The following is a 25211-nucleotide window of genomic DNA, read 5'->3' on the forward strand; positions in this document are numbered from 1 at the left end:
TCGTTACCATTTTAGTGTTCCTGGGATGGGTGTATGCGTTTTTATTCCCTGGATGCGTATGCCGGTGATGCTTTTTATTCAGCTTTTGTATTTATTAATGGAAGTGGAGAGTGAATTTTCCAGGAGAAATTTCTATGATTGCATTTCACTGAAGCAGTTTGCTTCCCCTGTTATTTCCAACATTTCTATTTCTTCTGCAGATGTTGTAGCTTTTGTCATATGATCTTTGCTAGTTATCCATTGAAGGCTACTGTGACAGCAAACTGAAGGCTGTACTTTGAAGCCTCGCACTATTATTTTTAATAAGGTRGCCAAACCACTGAGTAGGTCAGACATTCATAGAGTACCCAACATGCAACTTCAGTATGCATACTGCATGACCTGGACACTGTTGGGGTACAATTTTTCCTGCCATACTCTACCATTTCTGACAATCATCACCTAAATTTATATTATCTGAAGGTACTTTGAAATCCAGTGCTGAAAGATGCAAACTCTAGTATTTTGTAAGTCAATGTGTTTATCACTCAGTTCTTGAATGATATCATGTCCTATTAATGAATGAATATTAAATGGTGTAAATGAAAGATGAGGCTTAGAAAGACACAGAAATAGTATTGGAATGAGAAAGAAGGCTTGATCCCGCACACACTGCAGCATGTACTTGAGTTTACGTGTGCCTTGTGTTCCGCTGRCTTAAGGAGTTAACAAACAAAAATCCCAAACAAGAAGTGCATTAAAGGAAACATATGAACATACACAAACGAAACTTTTCTGTTTTAGAGAGCTGTGTTTCTAAGTGAACACAGGATCTGGGTCTGATAAGACACAAATGTGACAACTCACAAGGCTGTTCAGATGCTGCAGCGTACAGTAGTATTCGGAAYTGGGAGAGCGTTGCTTGACAGGGCTCATCACGGTTTGTGAACTGCATTTGAAGCTTTTCCTGGAGGCTGGAATTACTTTCATTTTTGCAGACAACAGTACCATTGCCTGTACGAGCTTAGGTGGCATAGGTGAGAGGAAGAGCATGATGCACTTGTGTTTGAGAATTCAGGAGGTTTCCTAAGGTTGTATAGGTCTCACGTGCAAGCACTGCACATTTTTGGAGACCCCAGTGTGTGTATTTTATGCAGATTGGTTTCAGTCTTTTTCACATGGCAGGAATGCTGGTTCTTAAATGTTCTTAAATCARCCACTTCTTGTACATTACCTGTTTCTTACTGTACAAAGTCTTTCCTGGATTGAACTAGGCTAATACGCTATTTTTTTCAACTTACACTTTTATTTTTGTTAGAAAAGATAGATTCCAATAATTTTGGTGCCTGTCAGTACTGAAAGTAATCAGATCTAATTGTATCTAATTTTATCAGATGAGTATTTGAGATTTGTGGTCACCACACTGTTCATTTACAGCAGCTGAGTAAATATTACTTAGGTAAGCTGGAGCATTGTTTTTTCTTTKTTATGAAATACATTTAAGTGTCAAAACCTACATCTGTTAGCATTTTAGCAGCTCTGTGAACTTGAAGCATACTGTATAAATACAACTTCACAGGTGTTCTCTGTGTTTTTCCTGAAAAAATAGCTTACATTGATCAGTCTAGCTCTTGCAGGGCAGCTAGATTGCCTAACACTATCGCAAAGTAGCTCTGAGCTTATCCTGCCCAGTACAGGGGAATCTGCCAAGTACAAAGTATACTCTGCTCCTTCTGGGTCAGCACAGTGGCTCCTGTGTCACTCCCTATTTCTATTATGATTTCATGGAGAAAATGTTGAGGCATGAGGGAGAAGCCAACCTTTGGACAGCAAGAAAATATTGCAATAGCTTTTTGAAACCAAACCAGAGAAAACCAATCTTTTCAGCTTGCTTTTCAAGCAGCTCTCAGTATTTGTTGTATTGCAGCCGCAGTTCACCAATTATCTCTTAATAGATATGAAGTCAGAGTAGAGAGTGAGGGTTCCACGTATGCAGCAGCAGGAAATCTATGCTCTTTATTACGAAATATGCCCTAATTGGTGTGCACTGTTTAGGAATACTAYAAGCTAAAGCTGCAGTCTTTTCTAATAGTTTGCACCTAGGCATATTTATGCTGTGGTGTGTTCTTAAATCTTGTATACGAGACCAGCTCRTGGTAGATATATACTGTTTTTGTATAGAACCATTGTGTCATCTAAGCCACAGCTGGCATGGTTTCAATATAAATAAATAAAATATACGAAATTTACTTTGACTTAACTTCCCTCACTTCAATAGAGTGTGCCAGTGTATACTGCTTGAAAATCAAGTTTATATCATCTCAAATTTTTAGAGATTTCTAKATTTTCTACAGGCACAGCAATAGCCAAACTGTCATCAAAGCGCTTAAGGCACTTTGTGTCTTAAGATGTCAAAGCAGTCTGTATTTACATAATTTGTTACTGGTAATTTGTTAGAGGAAAATGCGGAAGTACTGAGTTAAGAGACATGGGTAGTGCTAAGAGACATTGCTGAAAAGCTTCCTCCTTATCTATGGTCAGTCTGTCAGTGAATTGTGAGCGAGTGCACTGATTTCCTATGTTTCCAATAATTTATCTATTTCAGTGTTAGTGTGAATGCACTCCTTAAAGCTCTTTCTGTGGCATTCCTACGCTGGATGTCTTCTGTTGTCACCTTCTTTTTCCTTTGCTCTCACTTGGTAGTCTCATCCACAAGTTCAGCTACCATTGCATGCCAGTGGTCTGCTGTTCTGTGTGTCTGCGATCTAAAATATTGGCTTATGTCCCCGATATCTGCTCACAGATGTTTAGTTAGCTCAATGTGCCTAAGTCAGAGCTTTAAATCTCTCCGCTTTCAGCCCCTTCTGCTCTCTCAGTTGCTTTGGATAATCATTATTCTGTTTGTCATTTGATCTTGAAACCTAAAAATGTTCTGATGTACTGGACCAGGAGCAAGGTCTCAGTTGGGATCTTGCAAATTCTTATTACAAAACAGCTTTGAGATTTCTTAAAAAATATTTTTATTTATTTTTTTTAATCCATCCATCAAGCTGAATGTCTTATCCGGACATACATTGTTATTACAATGTATTTTTTGTAGCCTTTCCAATTGTAGTCTTGCTCCACTCATATCACGCAGAGAATTCCTATAAAGAAATGTTTCCACTGTTTCTGCTGAATGTTTTGTTGTCCATGCCCCTCCTCTAGCTCCTCTTTAAACTGGAGCTCACGCTCAAACTGCTTCCTTCCACTTTCAAGGTGGCTGTCCCCAGCCATTTTCCCCCCAGTTGTTAGCAAGAGGCTAGTTTCTACCTCAGATTTCACTACTTTCTGTTCCCTTTCTTTCAACTTTTCAAACCAACTGTTTTCTCCCAAACTTCCTCTTCATGCTTGAAAGAAACTTTCTATAAATGTCTACAAAGCTGCTTCGTTGTTTCCCATCGTGTTCCCATTTCAGCTTTCTTACCCTGTGGAGGTTACTGCAAATGGCAAGGCTTTTGCTGTGCACTACCTGCAGTTCTGACTGGTCTTGAATTCTCTGTTTCCTGTTATTTACCCCCTCACTGTCCCTTCCAGAGCTTGTCTTTTTTCTCAAGTTTAAACTGCAGGTGCTTCGCGGAAGRCTTGTCTTCTATGTTTGTGTCATTGAGTTCCTGCACAGTTCGGCTCTGGTCCGAGATTGTCTAAACCAAGAATAGTGCTCATATAAATACCAAATTACTAGACCATGTAGCACTTCACAGTGAGGGTAAGGATAGTGACTAGCGCTGAAGCTAAGCCAGACAGTGCTTTGCTAACACTTTTCTCCCAAACCACATGGACTGCTTGACCGCCCAGTAGCACAGGTTGCTGTTACGTACGATGCCTTTACGCCTGCTCCAAGTACTTTCTGCATGATTTTACTGTGGTTGTCTGTCTTGTGTCTGCAGCTGAGACAAACTGCTTTTAATTCTTTGTCTTGTAGCTCTTACCTGTCTTTGTGTCAAATAGTTTATAAACACTTTGGAGAACACTACATAACTACATACATGATCTTTATAGATGATAGGTTAGGAATTAATAACAAACTTCATGCTGCTGTATTCCAGTTGTGGGAATAATTCTGCTGGTCTCRATTTGCCCTGGATTTATAGGAAGAAAAACAAGGGATGTGTTCTCAGTGCTGCAGTTGCCTGAACTCATCTAGGAACTGAGCTTGGCAGTAGTCACTGGCTTCTGCTGCACTCCAGGGAAAAGCTGCTCTCATTCGCTGTCCCCTCGATGGCTAGTGTCATGATTTGTGCTCAAATCTCATCTTCTGGCAGAGGCTGGGCAGCTAGAGAAACGGGAGTTTTTCCCCACAGAATGTGCTACGGGAAGCTCACTTTACAAAGCAGGGCTGGGGTCTGGATGTCCTTTCCTACAGCTGCATCTCCATGTTGTTTACCAAGGAAGCAGACCCAGTTTTGGAAAGAGTGTTTGCCCTAATCCCCTGTTACTAGGGGTGAGTGTGCTGACAAAATAGCTATTAGGGAATGCTATGTGCTTTTTCCAGTGAATAAATTTAACTTCTTCACCCACTGATTTTGGCTTTCATTACTCTTATTCTGTTTTAGTATGTTCTTAAATTTCATTAAATCTCATCTATTCTTGCTGATTATTTCATTTGCTGTTGAAAATGCATGTATGAAGCATCATGTTTTTGACTAGTCTGGGGTGGGGTTTGTCATTCACTGACATACAACAATTACTGCATGAGGTTTTTAGTTTTCTGAAAAACAAGTGTCTGTGTTGTAATGTTTTTTCCCCACAGCGTCTGGTGTGCAAAGCAGAAATTAACTATTACTAGTCAATACTTTTATGAACGCAACAATCCACAGCTTCTCTATTCAGAAAGCCATGTATTCATGTCTTCATTCAAATATATTCAAGTATTAATACTGATATGCCCCAAAATGTGATATTATCTTCTCTATTCCTTTCCTAGGGGGCAATAAATAATTAAGTAAATAAAAAGCCAATGAAAGCTTTTTAAAAGCTCTCATGTACCTTGTGTTGCACATTGACATGCACAGTTGCATGACTGCCTCAGCAATCAGAAAGCTAGACTGAGAAGAGAGCTAYATTCCTCGTGGGAGTGCATATCTCACAGAGGTTGTGTGGTAGAAACCAAACCCGGATAAATCTCCTGGCCACTAATGTTAGGATTTTGGAGCACAACAGGAAAATCATGGAAATAAAAGACCAAAGAGTAACTGTGCATGTAATCTTGCTTTAAAAGCAATTGTACCATACTGAAAGGTGAAACGTCATGTTTGAGACCTTATAACTTATTTATARAAGAAAATGATACGTGCTTGAGTGCTGTACAGTTTTGTCTATAAAGTTGTTTGTGGGACAACTTTTGACTCCTTGAGTGACTCTGATTACGTGAAGGTAGACACAGAACAAGACTTTTGTATTGTTCTCGGTGTGAGAATGAATATAGATTAGATGTATATACATGCCTGCTTTCTCTCCTCATGCTTATCTCTCTTCAGAAGGCCAATATCTAAGCTGATTAAATAAGGGCAGAGATTTAACAGAAGTGCTTTAGTTACTTTTCTAGATAATCTTTTGACTATTTGGCAAGATTTTTATTACAGTTTCTAATYTACAAAGCTTTTAAATAGATCTTGCCTTTTATTCGTATTATTGTTTACATCTGCCCCTTTTCATGTTCAAAATAAGGACTGGAGAAGCACAGATGCCAAATTGTGGTATGAAGAATGATAGATTTCTTCTGTACTGTGACAAAGTAGGTGTCCCTGTACTGCCTCGTCTTCTGTAGACAATTTGCTGTATTTCCTCTTATCCTGTGCATATGTTCTCCTAGGATCCTCCAGTGTGATTATCTGCACAATTATAACAATCTGACTGGTTAAAAGACACTGGGAGCAGATGCTGTGTGCTTCTGTTCAGAGKATTTCCTGCCACCCCCACCTCTTCTACAGCTGTGGTATCATTAGTCTAATTTCAGATGTAGATGTCAGTCATTTTGGTTTGTTGGATCTCTTAGATCTTGCTCCTGGATCTGTGAGTGAGCAAACTAAAATGACTTGCTAAAACAAGAAATTTAACTTTTGTTTCAGCCCAGCCATGTGAATAAACCCTTGGTGAAACTGTGGTGGAGCCTGAGGCAACTCAAAAGCCTTTTTTAAGAACTTGAAAGGAGCCCACCAAGGAGAGCAACCACATTTTAGAAGTTTTTTTGGAGCAGTTATACATCAAAGATTGCAGAGCACTTTAATACTTAAAAGCACTTTATTGATGTCCAGAGGTTTAGGGGAGGGAGAAGGAAAAGGTCACTCTGGGAAGATACTGATTAATCAGCTAGTGCATGTTGCTTTATTCTGTGCTTATCTCTTAGGAGATTGTGCTGTTACCAGTTTTGTCTATGACTGTCTTAATCTCCTAAACCTCTTAATCATCACACTAAACAGAGTCTTTGAAATTAAATCACATCTCTTTATGTTGAAGCATACAGATTGGTAGAATGTTTTGTTTAATTTCCCTTAAAGAAGATGAAAGGAGAGAGTGGCAGAAGTGAAGCTTTCCCTTTCTTCATTTTTTTTTCTGAAAAATTCCCTCCCATTAAGTTCCAGTTTAAGGAATTGGAACAGAAACTGGAATAAATTGAAGAAACTTGGGGAAAAATATTATKGGCCTCTGATGGCTAAATAAGGTGACGTTATGTCACACTCAAAAGCTGAACAAAGTTCAGGGGCTTGCTATGAAAAAGATTCCTGAATTAGTGTGTTGCATTCCTGAAAAATTCAGGTGCACTTAAAGTGAAATTTTAAATCTTTTTTTTTTTTTTTTTTTTTTTTAAAAAAAAAACAAGGATGGAATGAAGTGAGGGTGTTTTTTCTCCTTTATTTCTGAAACTCACTTGCACTGAACTATGTTGCAGGCCTCTAGCTGACTAATGCAAGCTCTCAGCTATTATTTTAAATTTTGATTTTAGGACCTGTATTTGAGTTTGCCCCTCAGAAAGCAAGGCTGCTTTATCCCTGTGTGTTTTATAACGCAAAATGTGTTGCAGTTAACATGGTCCAGCCAGCAATTTAGCTACTCGTTACTTTACTTCTCCCTTCTCCACCCTTTTTACTGTGGAATATCAAATCACTTTTGAGACTGCCAGACAAAATATCCAAGAACAAATAGTTTTCTGCTTTGTGTGATTTTTCTTTTCATCTATATTGATGTTATGTTGCAACTGGCATGTTATAGTTACACTGAGAAATAATCTTGTAGAATGGTATCTACTTCCCCTTTTTCACAGCTTTGCAATAAAAAAAAGAAGCCTACTGGCCAGTTTTCAYGTCTGACTGTGATTGAACTACACTTGTTCTTTTTGACAATGAAACCAATCTTGAGAATTCAGTTTATTCGCATACAGTAACTGTTCCTACTTTATTTGAAGTAATAGCATTTATTTATTGAATGATTTTTTGTGGGACTATATGTCTGCTCATCAAAATTCACAGTTAGATGTCTGCCTGACCCTTTAATGGTAATCCAAGATTAGTCACTGTATTCCCAGCCTTTGGAGTTTGTTATGATCTTTTAGAGATGGAGGAGGGCTGCAGTTGCCTGTAAATAATCAGGCAGGTGGGCTCTGTATGCCRGCTGCGCTAAAAGGTTCAGTGGTCTAATCAAATGCCAAATATGAGCTAACGTGCAATGGTTATTGAACCCTGTGAGGCTAAATATGAATAAGCATGCGTTTTCCTATGACTGTGACTAATGTGGCCATAGATTGATTCCATTTCATTCTACATAGAATAAATATTCTGCAAATAGTTTTATCATTAGTGATAAATAGTGAGAGCTTTTATGAAAGACTAGAAGGTGATAAGCTTGTTAAATTTAACTTTAGTAAGAAAACAAGGAAAACCAAAGTAACTTCTCAGAAATTTGTTGCACTAAAAGAACATTTTATAAATCTGATGTGCTGCTGTGCTTGCTAGTATGCTTTTGAAATTAAAATAGGACTTTTAGTCATCTAGTTTTGGAAATAAAGTACTTCTAGAAAAGGTACTTGACTGCTTCAGTATGATGATTTTCTACCTCATTTTCAGCAAATCTTAGCAACTGAGATTTGCTTCTCTTATTAGGACATACAGATTCTTTTCCAGGAGCTGGAAACTKGAGGGAATTCAACGTATGAATCTGTAAAATCTGTGCACATTTCAGGTCCATTTCAAAGTAGGTTTTCAGAACAGATCCATTTTTCTCAATAGTCCTGTAGCATAGTTTCCCTTTCAGGCTGTCGCTCTCAGCTATCTATACTGTCACAGCTGCATGGTAGCAAACTCTCGGTTGTTTCAGTTGTTTGATCATCCTATATGTTTGTCTATATAAAGGTGAATGCTGGGGTTCTGTTTGGACCTGTGCCACCTGGCCTGTTTTGTGAGGGCACCTGAGTTCAGAAAGGAGGGTAATGCTTGTGTCCCATTTTCACACGTCCTACGCCCTTACAATGTGAACACAAAATGTATGTGCTTGTCATTGCGTCAAAGTGCACRTTGGTGAAAGACAGTGTAGATATAATGTGTTGAAAATGTGGTCCTATGTGAGGTGGGTTATAGGAAGAATATGAGTGACCTAGGGATGTGTGATGGATCCTCAAAGAAGGAGAGGTCTCAGTGAAGCATAGGACAAATAAGAATGTTCGAGATGTTACTGTCCTCCAAGGCAGATTACAAATGGAGTAACCCCTATTGGGAGGGAGTAGAGATGTACTGACTGTGAGCCCTTGCTTAAGAGAGGGAAGAATTGCTGCTGCCATGCACAGAGGCTGCAAGTCCATGTCTTTCGGATGGGATAAATGAGTAGGATTGTGCCTTTGGTTGGATGAATGAGAGCAGAGGGAGATGTCCAGGTACTGAAATGTCAGCTCGGAAATGGAGGACCACCCTGAGTAGATATATGAGAGGAGGCTGGCCCTTGGATATCTTGTTCTGTATGTTCAACAAGATGTTGAATGTATGCTTRGAAACCAATTGCTATTAATTTTGTGGTAATGAATTGTTACGCATATAGATTCTGCTTGAACAGTGGCAGGAGTTCCAAGAAGGGTGTGAATAAAGTTTCCTATTRTTTTTGCCCAAGAAGTTGTTTAAACAACTCTGTAATATGGTCATGATAAGACTTGCGTATTTAATACTGAAAGGTAAGAGAATGCAAGCACCTGGGCATGCTGARGCTGTCCCCTTGCCTTCAGAATCATCTCTGAGCTCCTCTCCTTTTCCTGTCTTAATTTCTTAGGGTRGATGTATTCTATGGCAACCTGAGTTTTATTACCCTAGGTGGTTGTGACTGAAATGACAGTTTGATATATTTCTTTTTCCCATACAATGCAGAGCTACTGTGAAGTGGCTGCTTGGAGTAGCACCTTCAAACTCAGACAATCTGCTCTTCTCATGCATTGTCACGTCTGTTGATTTCACTCACTGATTTATTTTTTTTCTCCTATTTGTACTGTAAAGGCAATTCTTTTCCATTTAAGCCATTAAAACATGTCTCCTTTTCATGGTCTTGTTTACTGATTTACTCTAGAGAAAAGCGAGTTTCCTTTCTGGGTGGAACTACTGTAAATGAGCACAGGAAGCAGTTTTTTAAGGATAAAAAAAAAGCCTTGAGTTTTCACAGGTGTCTTGAAGGTTGTTTATGGAAATAAAATAATCAAGCACTTACTTTGACCTGAAGAACAGATGTTTTCTTGAAACTCAAATAAGTAAAGTGGTATTTCATTAAGGAAATTTCCTTCCTGACTATGAATATATACCCTTTTGTATGTGTATGTAGGTAAATGTATGTGGCAGACAGTAACAGTTAACTGCACAAGCTGTGATGTTTACTTGCTGCTTTCCCCTTGAATTTTTCAAAATACAAAATTTGGCCAGTGGATGAATTCCATTATTTTTGTTAAAATATTAGTTGAGAATGTTGAAGATAATTGTAGCTTTCTTACTTTCTTAAAAAGATCTCAAATTATGTGTTGTAAAGTTCTGAAAAAATACAGAAAAATTGTTTGCTTTGGTTTTCAAGAGATACAGAATCTCTGTCTTAACAAACTTAGTCTAGCCCAGAAGAAGTATTAAGATTGCTTTTAACTTCTGTCTAGGTCCACTGGAAGTACTTCTGCTGTGTGGTGACCTCCGCATTACAGGAAGGTCCTATCAGGTCTCCTTTTCCTTAAATAATCAATTTATGTCAGAAAAGAAGAGAGGGCGGCAGAAGTATGTGTGTGCCATTCATCAGTCTGTAACTCCTCAGTGTGGGATTTCTGGGTGCTGGTCACATGATACGAAAAAGAAGAGATGGCCCAAGATTTCTATATGAATTAAAAATTCTTGGCTTGCAGGCTCTGGTATATGCATACATAGATATAGTTGTTTCTCTGTTTTTAGGAATACACCATAGATATAATTTTTGCCCAGACTTGGTATGACAGTCGTCTAAAATTTAACAGCTCAATGAAAGTGCTTATGCTTAATAGCAATATGGTTGGGAAGATTTGGATTCCAGACACTTTCTTCCGGAACTCAAGAAAATCTGATGCTCACTGGATTACAACTCCAAATCGCTTGCTTCGGATCTGGAGTGATGGACGAGTATTATACACTTTGAGGTGGGTGTTTATTAACTGGATAAAAAAAATAGCATTTTTATGCCCAGGAATATGAAAATAATTAAAGTATGAAGAAAATCTCTGGCCCTTTTTTATTGTGGACTACAGGAGTTTGGGGGGAATTTACTGGGGAGAAAAAAATGATGATAAYGAAAAATTTGAAATGTGTAATATTGAATTACATTGCCCAGTTAATAGGGTGAATACAACTGAAGAAGAACCAGATCTTTATCTCATTTAGGTACATGCAAGAAAAAAATATAAAAATTATGTGGCCAGTAACATAGTAGCTGTCCACCCTAAAATATCACTGATCTAGCCATAGATTGTTATTTTAGAGCCTTCTATACTCTTGAGTAGTTCAGTATTTAATTTCTGCCACATCACATTTGTTAAGTAAAAGATGAAATGCTTCAAACAGTAAAAATCATAGGTAGCCTGACTAATGATCAGGCTCCAGTTCTGCATGTACTTCTTCACATATGTTTGCAACCTTTACATTSTGCCATTAAAATGAACAAAGCTATTCTTTTAACTCCAAATTGGGTGGAGGCAAACATATTTGCAAAAATTTTACTTGGCAAATGGGGGATACTGGGGATGATTTTAAAGGCAACATGTAGGCTATCTGTCCTGATGTCTAAATTGGTTATCAAATGGTTCTTGAAAGGCTCTAATCTATAGAAAGCATTTTAGTGTGATCTGTCTGTCTGTCTGTCTGTCTCTCTCTCTCTCCTTTTTTCCCCCCCCCTTTTTTTTTTAAGTTTGTCTACAAAATCATGCTCTAAATTAGTTCATCAGCAAGTAGTTCAGGCATCCATGCAGAGGAGGATAGTGACAGGCTCGGGAAGAGCTTCCTTCAGCCAGCTGTAAAAAGTTTCTACTTATCAGCCAGAGCCTGGATTGTTAAGCACGAGCCTTGACAGTAAGATGATGCAGAGTACTAAGGAGTATACTAAATTATCTGTTTTCTTAGGATTGAGAATGTGTTTAATATCCTTTCAAAAGTTATGGCCATATGGTCCAATAAATCTGGTTCTGTACTTGCAAGATTAAGTTTTTTTTCTTTTAAAATTGTTTTCAGTCATTTACATAGCTTTCATATGTAGTATAGTGATGTTGTATGAGCAATCTATRTAAGAAGTAATAAGAATTAGACTGTTTTAAAAGAGTTCTGTTCACTTAATTGTTTCTTATATGCCTCACTTTGAAGCATACAACTTTCTAAAAGCGCTTTTTAGACAGTTTATGCTGCTGAGGTTTATAAAAGTCTCTAGGTAGTCTCTTTTGTTAACGTGTGCGGAGCAATTCCAGTGTCATACTTGGACTTTGCCCTTCCATCGTCTGTTCAGTTTCAAAGTTAGGCTTTTTTTCTAAACAGAGTCTAAGTGGAAAACATTTATGTGCACTCTCCCAGAGGGAGAAAGTAGAATTACAGTGCTGATATTTGAGCTATGAAGTGCAGYGGGCTGCTGATAAAACAGTAGAACTGGGTGGTATTCACCCAGCATTGCCACATGCAGACATCTGTATAGACCGAGGAGATAGCCTGGATTTGGCCTAAGGTGGAGTAACACAGAGAAGAGAAGTTCATATGTTGGGCATTGAAGGAATGCTAGTAGGACCTGACTGTKCTGCATGTTCTCTGGCTCCCCTGTGTCACCACTGGCGTAAAGTTGTTGGTCTTTCTGTTGGACCCACCAGTGATTAGTGAGTAGTTGTATTGCTTTAGGTCTGCCTTTTTAAAAATTGAGTTATCCAAAGAGTGAAAATAGAAACCAAAGGCAATAAATGCATACATCATGATTGGCACATTTGAAAAGCCTCACCAGAGAAATGCAAGTCTTTCAGTTTGAAATATGGCATATTCTTTTCCAGGATATGTCAGGAAATTTCCTTTAATTTACTTTCCCATGTAAATTACATCTACCTCTCTCTYGGTCTGGTCAGATTTCCAGGAAGGCCCTAATGACGCTTTGTATAAAATAATCACTTTGTTCACAGGCTTGCAGGGCCTTCTGGCATTGCATGACAGAGTCCTCCTTTCTTCATCCCTTCATCTCAGTAGCATGTAAGCATGTTACTTTTCAAAACTGGATGTGGAAGAAATTCTGACTTCTTCACCATGCTGTCAGCAGAGGAGGAGCTATTCTAAATGCAAAGATGGCAGTTAAGTGTCCAGCYCCTTACTGCAGCCTCCTAGTGAAAGTTAGCAAGAGCGAGGTTTCTCATTTGTCATGGAAGATTTTTGGAAATCTAGGGTAGTATTTTTAAAAGCAGCATGTGATTCAGTTGTCTAAACACCATTATGAGTCCTGAACTACTTCTAAAGTGTACACTARCTCCCTGCATTATTTGAGTGCCTCAGAGGTTGAAGGAGTAGAAATATCAAGCCTACTGTTTGCCACCTCTGCTGCTGTTTTCATCAGAGCTACTTCCCTGAGTGGAGAGCAGGCGGGTGGCCCCACCTTCACCATACAGGATACTGCCCTTAGGTGCAATGACACCAAATACCACTTGACTTGATGAATGCACTCTTCCGCGGCCTCCTTTATTTGCTGTTGTGAACTCCGCTCTCTGCCCTGCCTTCGGTCCCACCCTTTTATCCATCCSCTCTGCCCTCTTTTTATGGTGAAGAGCTGGGAGATTCCCCCAAATCAATTGACACTCTTGGAATCGCTAGATATCCTGAAAAACCACACAGCTCCTCAGATTGCATTTGCTGACAGTTTTCACTCCTTAGAGGTGATGCTGAGTGTTTTTTGCAGATACGAAGCTGGCTATRCATAGTGTGCATTAATTGGCAAAATTGATTTCTGTACATGTTYTTTAATATCTAGTCTGAAGCGTGTGGATGCTTGAATATAACCTTACTGCTTTTCCCCCTCCCTTCCCCCCCTATTTAGGCTGACAATTAATGCTGAATGTTATCTTCAGCTCCATAACTTTCCCATGGATGAACATTCCTGTCCACTGGAGTTTTCAAGCTGTAGGTGGTAAAATACTTTACTTTCTTTTTTGTYTTTTTTCCCCTTTCTCTTTACATTTAGGCTTTTAGTTTCTTTATATTCTGCCTTCAAGAGAGAAGTGTTTACATTTTAAAGTCTTACAGAGAAGGAAAGAACTGACAACTTTATATTTTACTTGGATTTATTGCATTGTGTATTGCATTATTAAATGCAATAATGAATGAATGGAATTACATGCATTTAATTGCAACTTTAGAAATAACCATAGTGCTTAGAAGTTTGATACAAAAATAGGAATCTGTTGTTCTAAGAGAAGAGGATTTATTTTTTCTTTTATACCTGCTAGACTTGCTGGCTTTGAATTGGTTACATAGGGTATACTTAAAAGGAAAAATAAGAGCTAACATCTTCAACCTGTTCCTTCAGGTATTTAATCAGTATAATGAGCCCTTGTCCTTTCAGTAGGACTTATTTATGTGAGCAAGAAACACCAACTTTCAGATTTGGATTTTTGGATTCTTCAGTATAAACTATATATAAAAAATTAATATGTTCTTAAGATCACTGTGGTATTACTGGCAAAAAACCCTCCAACACTACCTGAACACAGCTAGACAATTTATTCCTAAATGTGAAACCTAACAGGCAATGAAATCAAACTTCAGCGATTCTTCCTAAATAAATACTTTCATTTAACATTTCCTTCTTGAATGCTGCCAACTAAATGAGCTTTGCAACTCTATCAACTAAAGAGTTGAGCCCTACAAGGGAGACTTCATTAATTTCATTTCTGCCTTTGTGCAGGGTCATGTAGGCAAACATTATGAAATCCAAGTATTGTACTCCCTTAGAATTGAAATACTGGACAACAAGTCAGCCCACAAAAATCCGGTCTGTGAACAGTAGAGAAAAGTAATTTTCAATAAATATCTATAAGACTTTTATCAAATTATGTAATAAAATGTGTCKGCATTTTTAAGCCCTCTATGTTCTTTTAAAGCTGTATTGGTGTCTCATTACATTTATAGATTAATGTTTAGTGATGATTCTGAGCCAGTTATTCATGTCTGAGTATAACAATATTGTGTACGTATTCCCTAGACAATCGTATTTACATAGTTGGTTGATCATACATTTAGGTAGGCTTAAAACTGAGGTTAGACATTTTTTGGTTAAATTTTAACAGCGTATCAGGTAGATTCTAGAGTACCTTGCTCTGTGATCCAGTTTATATACAGCCCTGATTTAGTTTATAAATAATTTTCAAGATCACAAGTGAAAACATGCTTTGGTATATATTGCAACTGAACGCTTGATTTGTTCTGTTTTATTTTAGATGGATATCCTAGAAACGAAATTGAATACAAATGGAAAAAAACCTCTGTTGAAGTAGCAGATCCAAAATACTGGAGATTGTATCAATTTGCATTTGTAGGGCTACGAAATACAACTGAAATTTCTCATACCCTGTCTGGTAAGGTGAAGTGTAAAGTTTTACTGCATGTAATAACAATATAGAGCAACAGTAGTGATAAATATATAGTTGAAAACCATTTACGATGTCTACTGAGATTTTTTTTTTTTTTAACTTACAGGTGATTACATTATTATGACAATATTCTTTGATCTGAGTAGACGTATGGGATATTTTACTATCCAGACATACATTCCTTGTATACTGACAGTTGTTCTTTCATGGGTATCATTTTGGATCAATAAAGATGCAGTTCCTGCAAGGACATCTCTGGGTATGTACGTCTGTTCTCAACCTTGAAGGGTCCAATATTCCCTAGAAGTACAAATCTGCAGAGGGCAGTAAATTAACTAGTTTTTTTCCCTTCAGACTGTAACTGCTGGTCACCCTTCCTCTTGAACTTCAAGATTAAGAGGAGGAGGATCCTGCTGTGGTTTCACAGCAGGGCTTAGGGAGAGAGTGTTGAGAATGGAAATCTTCTGGAAATTGTAGTTCAAGCCTTGTGGATCTRCTGCTGTTCACATAAATACGTTTTTTCCCCTTTATGTTCTTTTTGTCATCTCCAGGGGCAGCAATATGGCAATGATTAGKCTGACAAGTATCATTAAACTTTCTTTAAGATCATGGAAGAAAGAATGTTATTACTGCACAAGGGGAAACCCAGGAAGATCTAGATTTCTAAAAAGTAATGAAAATRATTCCTTTGATTTTTAAGCCCAAGATGAGGAAAATTTTCAACCACAGTTGCACTTAAACTGTTAGGTGTAAAACTGACAAAAGCCTGACTCACTGTCCTTAGGGATTTTGTTTTTACCATAGACATTACTGAAGTGTTATAATTTTTGCTACAGGGATTATTCTGTAGCAGTGCTACCTTGACCGAGATACTTGGCATGGCATCAGTCTCCTACCTTTGACCACTTGGAATTTGTGTCCTGCCTTGGAGAAGTGCTGTATTCTATACCTCAGAGATGCACAGTGTGTCCAGGAGTCCCTGGAGCACGTGGGATGCACGCTAGCAACTTTGAGCTTAGCCCTGATAGATGCTTTTAGTAAAACTGGTGGTGGCAGTGTGATCTGTCTGGTGGAGAAGACTGAGGGTTGAGAATACATCTTAAGAAGTGAGAGAGATGARTTAATTTCCCTCACCAGTTTATAAGATTGTGAGCACACCACTCTCATCTTATAGGAGCATTTCCTAACAGAAGATTGTGTCCAGGCTTTAACTCTCTTCCTTTCTCACTGAAATTGGACCACTATGCTGTTAAATCTGCAAGATTAATAAGTCAAAAAAGTAAGCAAAAATGAACATGGCTCAGTAGCGTAATGAAAAGGTAAGCAAAAGAAAGTTTGAATCTTGGACCTTAACTCTGTACTATTTAAAAGTTCYGCCAAGCTTAGTGAAGAGAGGTTAAAAGCCTGAATAAATGAATGGAAATATCTCTGATATTTAGAAACTTTTTTAAGCATTGCACATAAATCTCATTGTGGCTACAGTCTGGAAAGTCACTAGCTTTAACTAGAAAAGCTGTCATATCCTGCTCATTCTATATCCAGTTTGTTCTTTTTACAGAATAATCTTTCTGTGCCACTAACTTAGCAAATTCACCTTGGATCAAACGATGAAGGCAGAGTTTTCACACTCCCATTTCAGCGATACAGACCCTCATCCACTTGAGATATGGACTTGAGATGTGTACCAAAACAGGTGTTTGCAGGATCATGTTTACAGCTCCATCCAGTTAACTCTGAGTCCCTTTTGGTGACTTTTGCATGAGCATACAGAAGCCTGCTTAACTGGCGCATTGTAGGGTTATTTTTCTCACAGACAGGTATCCTGATGAAGAAAAAAGAGTTTACCAGGGGAATAAACAAAGTTTTATGGAGAATGATTGAGAAATTAAAACAATAAAACTCAAACGAGGGTCCATCGTGGCTAGCAGGCAGGATGATGTGGAAGATTTGCTCACCAAAACAGCCCTCTGTATGCCTTTTGCAGTGGAGAAGGTGGGAAGGTCTGTGTCTCCTTTTATCCTCTGAGCAGAAGTCGGTAGGGGGGACGGTGGGAATCACCTTCCACCTGGCAGCTGTGCTGGGCCTGGTACGCTGCAAAGACTCAGGCCTTTTTCTTGCATCTATGTTGAAAGACCCTGACAGATTGTGGTTTCCCAAAGCAAAATGATCCAGATTATTAAAGGTATTTAGGCATTTAATTATGCATAGAAGTGCCTAATTGATTTTCAAAAGCATCTAGTGGGAGCTAAGCACTTCTGAAAAACTGTGGTTACCTATATGCCATTTTAGGCATTTGATTCTCTTGAGAAATCTACTGCAAAATCACCTCTGTTTTCCTGCTGCAGGATCAGTCAATAGCAACCTCTGATTTTGTATTTTGACTCAAAGCCATAGGTAGTCTTAGACTGGTGTAACATGTTTTGTGTAAAAAACCTGCTTACGTATATAACATTATCTGTGAAGATATCTTCAAGTATTGCTATCCAAAGGAAAGGTCACATCTGAATTTTGGACTGCTATCCAAAAAAAAACCTTTGTATCTCCTTGAAGTATCAAATATAAGAAGAAAGTGTTAAACCGCTGAAGAGCATTTTAGTTGAGATTCTAAACATATAGCTTCCAAGGCCGTCTTGTTTGTGTAATTAATTTGTATACAAGTGAGTTGAGTGAAACACTTTCTATTACCTAAGAGGTAACGTTGAGAAAATATCTAGTAACTTGGAGAATGAGACCAGAAAGGCCCTGTAGATCATCTAGTTTGACCTATTACACATCAAACGCATTTGAAAACATYATTCTTTTTTCTAGTATTTTCTGAAAGTTTTAAATCATCATCATCCTCTGAAAATTCTCAAATTGTTGATAGATAATGCATCTTTTGCTTACTTACAAAATAATTATTTGGGATYTTTTTATTTATCAAGAGCTGAAAGCCACTTATCAGTGTATCATCTGATGTGTTTATTTTTGTTTATCATATTTGTTTCATGTTTTATATTTATCTTACAAACTTTCTTAGTGTTTTTGTGTCTTTAGTGTGTGTTGAAAACAGGAGGGATTTAAAGTAAAGCTGAAATCTTCCTTCTTTACGATCCCACTGTGGCCACTGGATCCATATGGATGGCTTCTTGTGATAGCGCTGGTGTGCATGGGTGCGGGTGGGTGTGATCTGAGGCCAGCCTTGCTGCGGGTCAGTTCTTGTATGCCTCACTGATGAATTAAGAGGTAATCTGAGGAATTTTTGTGACAATATGACTGGATTATTTATTTATGCACTTCTCTCTCTTTCTTCTGCATACAGGTATTACAACAGTGTTGACCATGACAACGCTAAGTACGATTGCTAGGAAGTCACTCCCAAAGGTTTCTTATGTGACAGCAATGGACCTCTTTGTTTCAGTTTGCTTCATTTTTGTGTTTGCTGCCTTGATGGAATATGGCACTTTGCATTACTTTACCAGCAACAGAAAAGGGGACAAAGGAAAAGAAAAGAAGGCAAAATCCAAGCCATCAGTAAGTTTAGTCAAGCAATTTAGAAGAAAAAAGAATTACAGAATGCTGTTTATTGTAAAATTAATTCTGAGGGACTGATTCTCAAGCAGAAGGGCTAATTTTCAAAGAGAATTAACCCACTGATTTTTTTACAGCTGGGGGCTTGTATTCATTTTCTCTGAATACTGCTAATGAACAAAGAGAACTTTTGGATCATCTTAGTCATATATGAGTGAGAACATATGAGGTTAAGCTAGAGAGCAGTTGAATATAATTTTCCATGTTGTGCACAATYCCTCTGTGCTTTTAGAGCTGCCTTTAAAGTCCCCCTGACAGTTTGGTTTGAGCTCAGTTACTCTCATAACAGCACCTGGCAAAGAACTGTAGATAAGATTGTAGCAGTAGAGAATAATGTAAAAGGACTGAAGATACAAGGATTTGTTTGGGTCTGCATCACTTAACCTCATTTGAGTCTAACCTCACTAACATTTCAAAGGAAAAATACCTATTATTAGCCAGAATTTTACATCTCTTCAACTTACAAGTTCTGCTTCAAGTCTCTTTAAATTTTRCTTGCTTGTTTCTTTCTAGTAAAGTGAACCTCTTGGTGTTACAAGCTGAGATTGGTGTGATGTGAATCCCCGTGTATCCTAGCAACARATATTACTCACTTTTGAGAAACTTCCTGTTCCTTTAGCAAGAATACTGGAATTTCTGAAGACTGTGTTGTTGGAAACCAGTAAAATATTGAAAAGCTAATCTTGAAATTAATGAAGCACTGAGGGAAAAGCATCAAGTATTTTATTCTTATTCTAGTCTTAATAGTTGAGGCTTGATCCTCCTTTGAGAGAGGATGATAAGGTGATGGCCAATGCTGTAAAGCCTACTTCCAGGTCATTTCGTTAGGGGAAGCTAGAGCATAGCTGAATCTCATAATGTGAGTTGTCTTTCCTGGGGCAAGGCTAAATGCCACTTGTGTAAGATCAAACAGAAGTTGAATTGAAGTTATGGAAGCCCAGACATGAAGTGGCAAGAACCATATCCATTCTGCAATTCACACTGGAGGAGAACTGGTTTTCACCTTCTTATAAGTGCTGCAGGGATAGACTGACCTCTGTGGGCCCTTTGGGACCACTATGGCTAAATATGAGGGAAATGAGAGCCCTTGGACTTAATATAGACAACTAGAAATGGGGAGGTGAGATAAGTGGATCAGCTGTGTGTTCAGTACAAGACTAGAGTGGTGAAGGGCTTATGCTGCTTTTATCCTGCCTTGGGCATCGTTGAGGTCCTCTGGGAGTACAGCCCACCAGAGAGAACTGGAAGCTGCTGAGAAAATGGAAACCTTACTCCTCCTAGTGTTAGAGGCATATGTGGTCAGGGAAGAAAGCRGGCTTTGGCAACGGGTACAGTTAGGTATGGGAGTAAAAGATACAAAGGCTTCAAATTTTGTGAGACCTTTTGGTGTTAGTGTAGCAGTTTTAGTTTTAGGTTATTGTTGCAATGAGATACAAGCAACACTCACCTATGRCCTTGGTGGTCAGACAGGGCATGTGAAGCAGAAATAGGTTTGCTCTCAGCACACATGACAAGGAAAAGGGAGATGATTTCTCCAAGCCAGGGAGAAATTAAAAATYGCTGGGTGATAGATCAACAAAAATTAAATGGAGTGGAGCACTCAGACTTTACAGAATATCAACCAGATATCAACCACTTGTGCAATAATCCACTGAACGATTTGAGATTTTTTAARTGCATATAACAATATAAAATGTGGAATAATGGTGGACTAGGAACTATGRCACTTATTGACTAAATAGTTGGAGATTGAATTAAGATTAACAATAAATTATGAATCACTACTTAATTATRTTTTATTCTAGTCTTGAAGTATGCTTTCTACTTCTAAGGATTTGGAAAAAATCCCTGTCTGTTCACCCAGAGTTCTTTAACATGTTTCAGCAAACCAAAACAATGACTATAAGAACTTACTCAATAAGAGATTACTTTTAAAAAAGTGTTCTAAACTTAATGTACTTAATCTAAAGGATTCTAATTTGATCAAAATACTTTTTGTTTGATGAAGTTTTATGTTAAACTTCTTGTTCCAAATGGAACAATTAAACAAGCCATCTGATTAATTAAAGGGAAGTCATACAGTTACAGATTTCTTTTTCTTTCTTTTTCTTTCTTTTTTACTATCTTTGTGAAAGACTTTGTTCATTTTCTCTTGTGGTTGTGGATGTGTAATACAAAAATACCCAATTTAATTAAAATAGTCAATTTAATTCTGTATGAAAAGATCTCATTCACATTTTTTTTTTCTTGGAAAACTTGCCTTGCATAGGTCTTCTATTTCTACTGCAAAATTCAATAAAAGCTTATTATTCCAGGAACTGATGACAAGAGTGCGCTGTAAAATATCTTGTGAAGAAATGGCAAGATTTTGTGAATGATTACAACAGTTTTATTTTACAAAATGTGGGCTAGCATCATTCAAATAAAGCAGTATGAATTCGCTTATGCAAAGCCACATTAGTAAGGGAGCTTGGGCTGGTAAGATTAAATATAATTAGTTGTGGATCTTCCGATCATCATTTCCCTTGAAGTGAACACATTAACTGTGTTATAAGTCAAAAAGCACATGGATGATGGCTTTCTTTTGTACACATGTTAGTGTTTGTGCAGAATAAGTTGTTTGTGATCTTACCAGAGTGTATTATAAGTGCTTCTCACTGTATGTAGCTACAATATGATCAACCATCTACATATATAATCAACATGTACTACTGTATCAAACTGTTAAAAGATTTTTTTTTTTTTTTTAATTCGCTGACAGTTGATATAAGGTCATGTTATTGTGAGGTATTGAATTCTACTTTGCTGTGTACTGTAAACCCCCCAAATGACTGTAAGAGTTGTTGAAAAAACTTTTTTATAAGAAGTGGTTGGGGGATTTTTTTAGTTATCAGTTTTCATTTACAGTTTCTTCATGCTTTCTGGAGTAAAAGCTTTCTGAAGACCTCAGTTCTTCTCAGTAGTCTCCTGGTTCGTAGTTTAGGGATTCTAGAAATGGTTTCTTTTTTTTGATGCAGATCCCTACTGGGCTCAGAGGGCTAAGTAGCTAAGGATTTTTAATTTTACCTCTGTCCTTTCCTGATTTCTAGATTTACCTGTAGGGTTTCATTTGATCTTTTTAAATTATTATCTTCCTAATTTTTCCAAATCTTTTATCTTCTTTTCTTCACATTGTCTCTTTCCTACACATTTCTTATATATTTCCAGTAAGAAATTAGGCATATGAAATATCACTGCCTTTCTCCACTCAGGCCGCTTCTAAAAATTTTTAATTCAGTAGCCAGTTTCAGTCTGCTCTGGCATTTTTTAAACAGACTGTGGGGTGGAGGAGGGACACACAAGTAAAATGGATAATAGAAGAAACTCGAGAGCAAACAGCTCTTGCTGGCCAAGGGAATCCTCTTGGTAGTTCAGCCACAAGGCACAAACCACTGAAGAATCCAGATTTCTTTGGCTCCGCTTCTCATGGGACTGTTTTGTTTTCTGTCCTCCCTCTTTGCTGTTTTGCTGTGGGATGCTGTGATTGCTTGTTTCCCTTCTCTGATTTTTTTTTTTCCTGTGATATGCCAGTAATTCTTCTCAGGAGCCAGTGACTGCTGTAGCAACCTGAGTGGTAACTTAGGTCTTGTGACCCTCAGGAACTGCACCCTTCTAATGTGAAGTATTCTGCTCCCTTTCAGGGAGAAAGCAGATGGTGCCCACATTGGTCACGAAGCCACGTTACGTTCTTTACTGTGTGTGGTCRTCTTGATCCTCTGAGATGGGTAGTGAGCACTTTTGATTATTATAAACAATTTTGTAAGTTGTGTCTATCCTGGAGATAGGCATGGTAGATGCTTTCCAGATTAGGCTCAGGTTAGAATTAGCTGTGAGTTCTCAGGAAATAAGAGAATTTTGGAACTTTTGTTTGACAAGCAGTGAGTGGCTGTGTTTCAGTCTTCACAGAGAAGACTCTTTCTGTCTTTCTCAGTGAGTTGTTACTGACTTCGGGGATTCCTAATTTATCCTACTAGTAGAAATGAATCACTGCATGACTTTTAGATTGCTAGAAGCACCAGTCAAAAAATTCTTGTAAAGCCAGAGTAAAAGAAGTGAATCAGTCATAGGTATCTTTCCATATATATCTTCAGCAAAATGATGATTGACACTAAATGTTAATTTAAATTTTTCTTACATAAAAATAAGCTTTGTTTGTAATACTTATTAGGGTAGAAGCATCTAACTGCTGTTTGTTAATGTAGTTAGTATTTTATCATAACTGAAAAGAATAATGAGGTCCTTTAGGATGATAATTAGCTCCCTAGGACATCATGTCTAAGAACTATTGAGATAGCAGTGTGCACAAAACCTGTTTTGGTAAAGGCACTTATTTAATAAATTTATGAAGCAGATAGGAGGACATGGTGGGCACTGCACTTCTTTGGCATCATCCCCTTGGAACATTATTGCTGCAGAGACTACAAGGTACCCTCTTAACAGGATATAGAGATCTGTGTGCTGACCCAGGTAATTCACTGAAAGTGGGACAATAGGAGTCAAAAACATACAAGAATCTAAATGATGTGGCTTCCTGCTTGTTATATTTTATCATTGCATATCATGTGTAATTGCTTGGAGAGATTCTTCTCTATGCTTTGAGGTCCAGAGGTGTTAATTACTTCATTGTAAACTCACTTCCTTAGTTCCTCTGACTACATCCTTTCCTATCATTTGTATTCCTTACATTAAAAAATATGGAGATAGTAAAARAAATAGAAGAAAAAAATAATAATGTAACAGTTGTTATCTTCAGTCTGAAAATCTTAAAAGAGGTACCAAAACTGGGARTTTGAAAGAAGAAAGAGTGAACAAGAGGACTATGGAATAGTCTAGAAAGGCTGTGAGATTTAGAAAAAGGAAAAAGAACAGATGGGGAAAGGGAGAATGTCCTAAAATATATTTGGAAAAAGAAGTATAAAAAGTGAAGGACTGCATGGAAATAAAATAATAGAAGGAGGAAAGATGGATTATAGTAGTGCAAGTGAAAGGAAGGTAAAAAGAACAAAAATTACAAGAAAGGGAACAGCAAATGTTCTATGTCTGAGACAAAAAGCCCTCAGCTTTTTTCTATTAAAATTATTTATGAACCTTAACAGCTTTTACACCGAATTTTTACCAAACTGCAAGAGGGTTCAGTTACGCTAGCTGAAGAGAGAAGTAAGAATTAAGAGCTACGTTAATCAGTTTACTGATTTGAATGGYGTTCTCCATGGGAGCCGGTGTCTTGGCTCCCAAGCGCAGGGTGTATTGTTTAGAGATACAACATCAAAGGGGTATTAGATGTCTTAGTCTGGCCTTGTGTGTGTCACAGTCTCTTAAACTTCACCGGTGATGCTGTAGTAATTCCACTAGCTTGTTTTGGCTAAAATGTAGCTTCCAGAGTCATACCCAGTCTTCCTCTAAAGACTGCAAATCACGGGCAGCAGTCGTTCCCTCGGTAGTGATACTTACATCCTGCTTGTGGACTTGTTTGTGACACAGTTGCCAGGCTGTGACTGAGTTCAAAATGTTCTTTTGTGTTGTGTAGATGAGATCAGCTAACCCTGTCCGTGTAACTAATTATCCGGTATTCCCAAATCCCAGCACAACCCAGATTTTACTGTGGCAGGTGAAAAGCATTCACGAACTTTTGCCTGCCTGGGTTGATTATATACAGCACTTCATAATTCGCAATGCTCCCCAAACTGTTTTTGTTAAAATTTGAAGTTCTGTGTATTCAACTGAATGTACTTCTACTGGCCTTTCCTATGGGAAGTCCATGGAATGTTTGTAGTCTGAAGGGAAAGAAAAAAACCTGTATTTTTCTTTCTTTCTTTCCTTATTTTTAAGAAACCACCTGCAATTGCTGTTCGACCTGGATCAACACTAATTCCAATTAATCACATTAATCATCTCCCTGAACGTGATGATGATTATGGATATGAGTGCCTAGAAGGGAAAGACTGTGCTAGCTTCTTTTGTTGTTTTGAAGACTGCCGCACAGGATCTTGGAGAGAAGGAAGGATACACATCCGTATTGCAAAAATTGACTCCTATTCTCGAATTTTCTTTCCAACTGCCTTTGCATTGTTCAATCTTGTTTATTGGATTGGCTATCTTTATCTATAGATTTCAGAGATTTGACAAACTCAGAAAAAGGCTTACTCACCATTGATTCTTACAACTTATTGAACAGTCAAAGATTAGAGCTGGTCCCAAGTCACTAAWATTATCTGGATGCACTAAAAAATTGAAACAAAGGGGGGAAGTATGGTGACCCCTCTTGTTATCAATTTTAGAACTGATCTTTTTTAGTTTTGAAGAGAAAATTTTAAAACAAATCTGGAAGATTTAACCTATCTGAACCTATACCCATTTTTGTCCAGCTCTAACAAGATGCAGAGACAAGAGGCTACATTTTTGAAATAGTTCTACATAACCTTTCAATTTTAATGCTAAATGATAAAGCAGATAAATTTTGTAGCACCTCTTACATCTTAACAAAGAAAGCCTTAATAAAATGGGATTA

At 37.8% G+C, this 25211-nt stretch overlaps 1 protein-coding gene across 1 annotated transcript in view; it reads left to right on the forward strand.

The window, feature by feature from the left end:
* The window catches only part of GABRG1 (gamma-aminobutyric acid type A receptor subunit gamma1), a 37905-nt gene extending 13094 nt beyond the window's left edge, over nt 1–24811 (forward strand). Inside the window, exons 4-9 of the mRNA XM_085322839.1 lie at nt 10416–10636; nt 13543–13625; nt 14942–15079; nt 15201–15353; nt 18396–18607; nt 24533–24811. Coding sequence (XP_085178965.1) covers nt 10416–10636; nt 13543–13625; nt 14942–15079; nt 15201–15353; nt 18396–18607; nt 24533–24811 — 1086 coding nt within the window. The remainder of the gene's footprint in view (nt 1–10415; nt 10637–13542; nt 13626–14941; nt 15080–15200; nt 15354–18395; nt 18608–24532) is intronic.
* Nucleotides 24812–25211: the final 400 nt, after the last annotated feature.

The sequence above is a fragment of the Rhea americana genome, unplaced genomic scaffold (assembly GCF_003343005.1).
Source record: "Rhea americana isolate MKP2758 unplaced genomic scaffold, rheAme1 scaffold_8, whole genome shotgun sequence".
NCBI classification, from domain to species: domain Eukaryota; kingdom Metazoa; phylum Chordata; class Aves; order Rheiformes; family Rheidae; genus Rhea; species Rhea americana.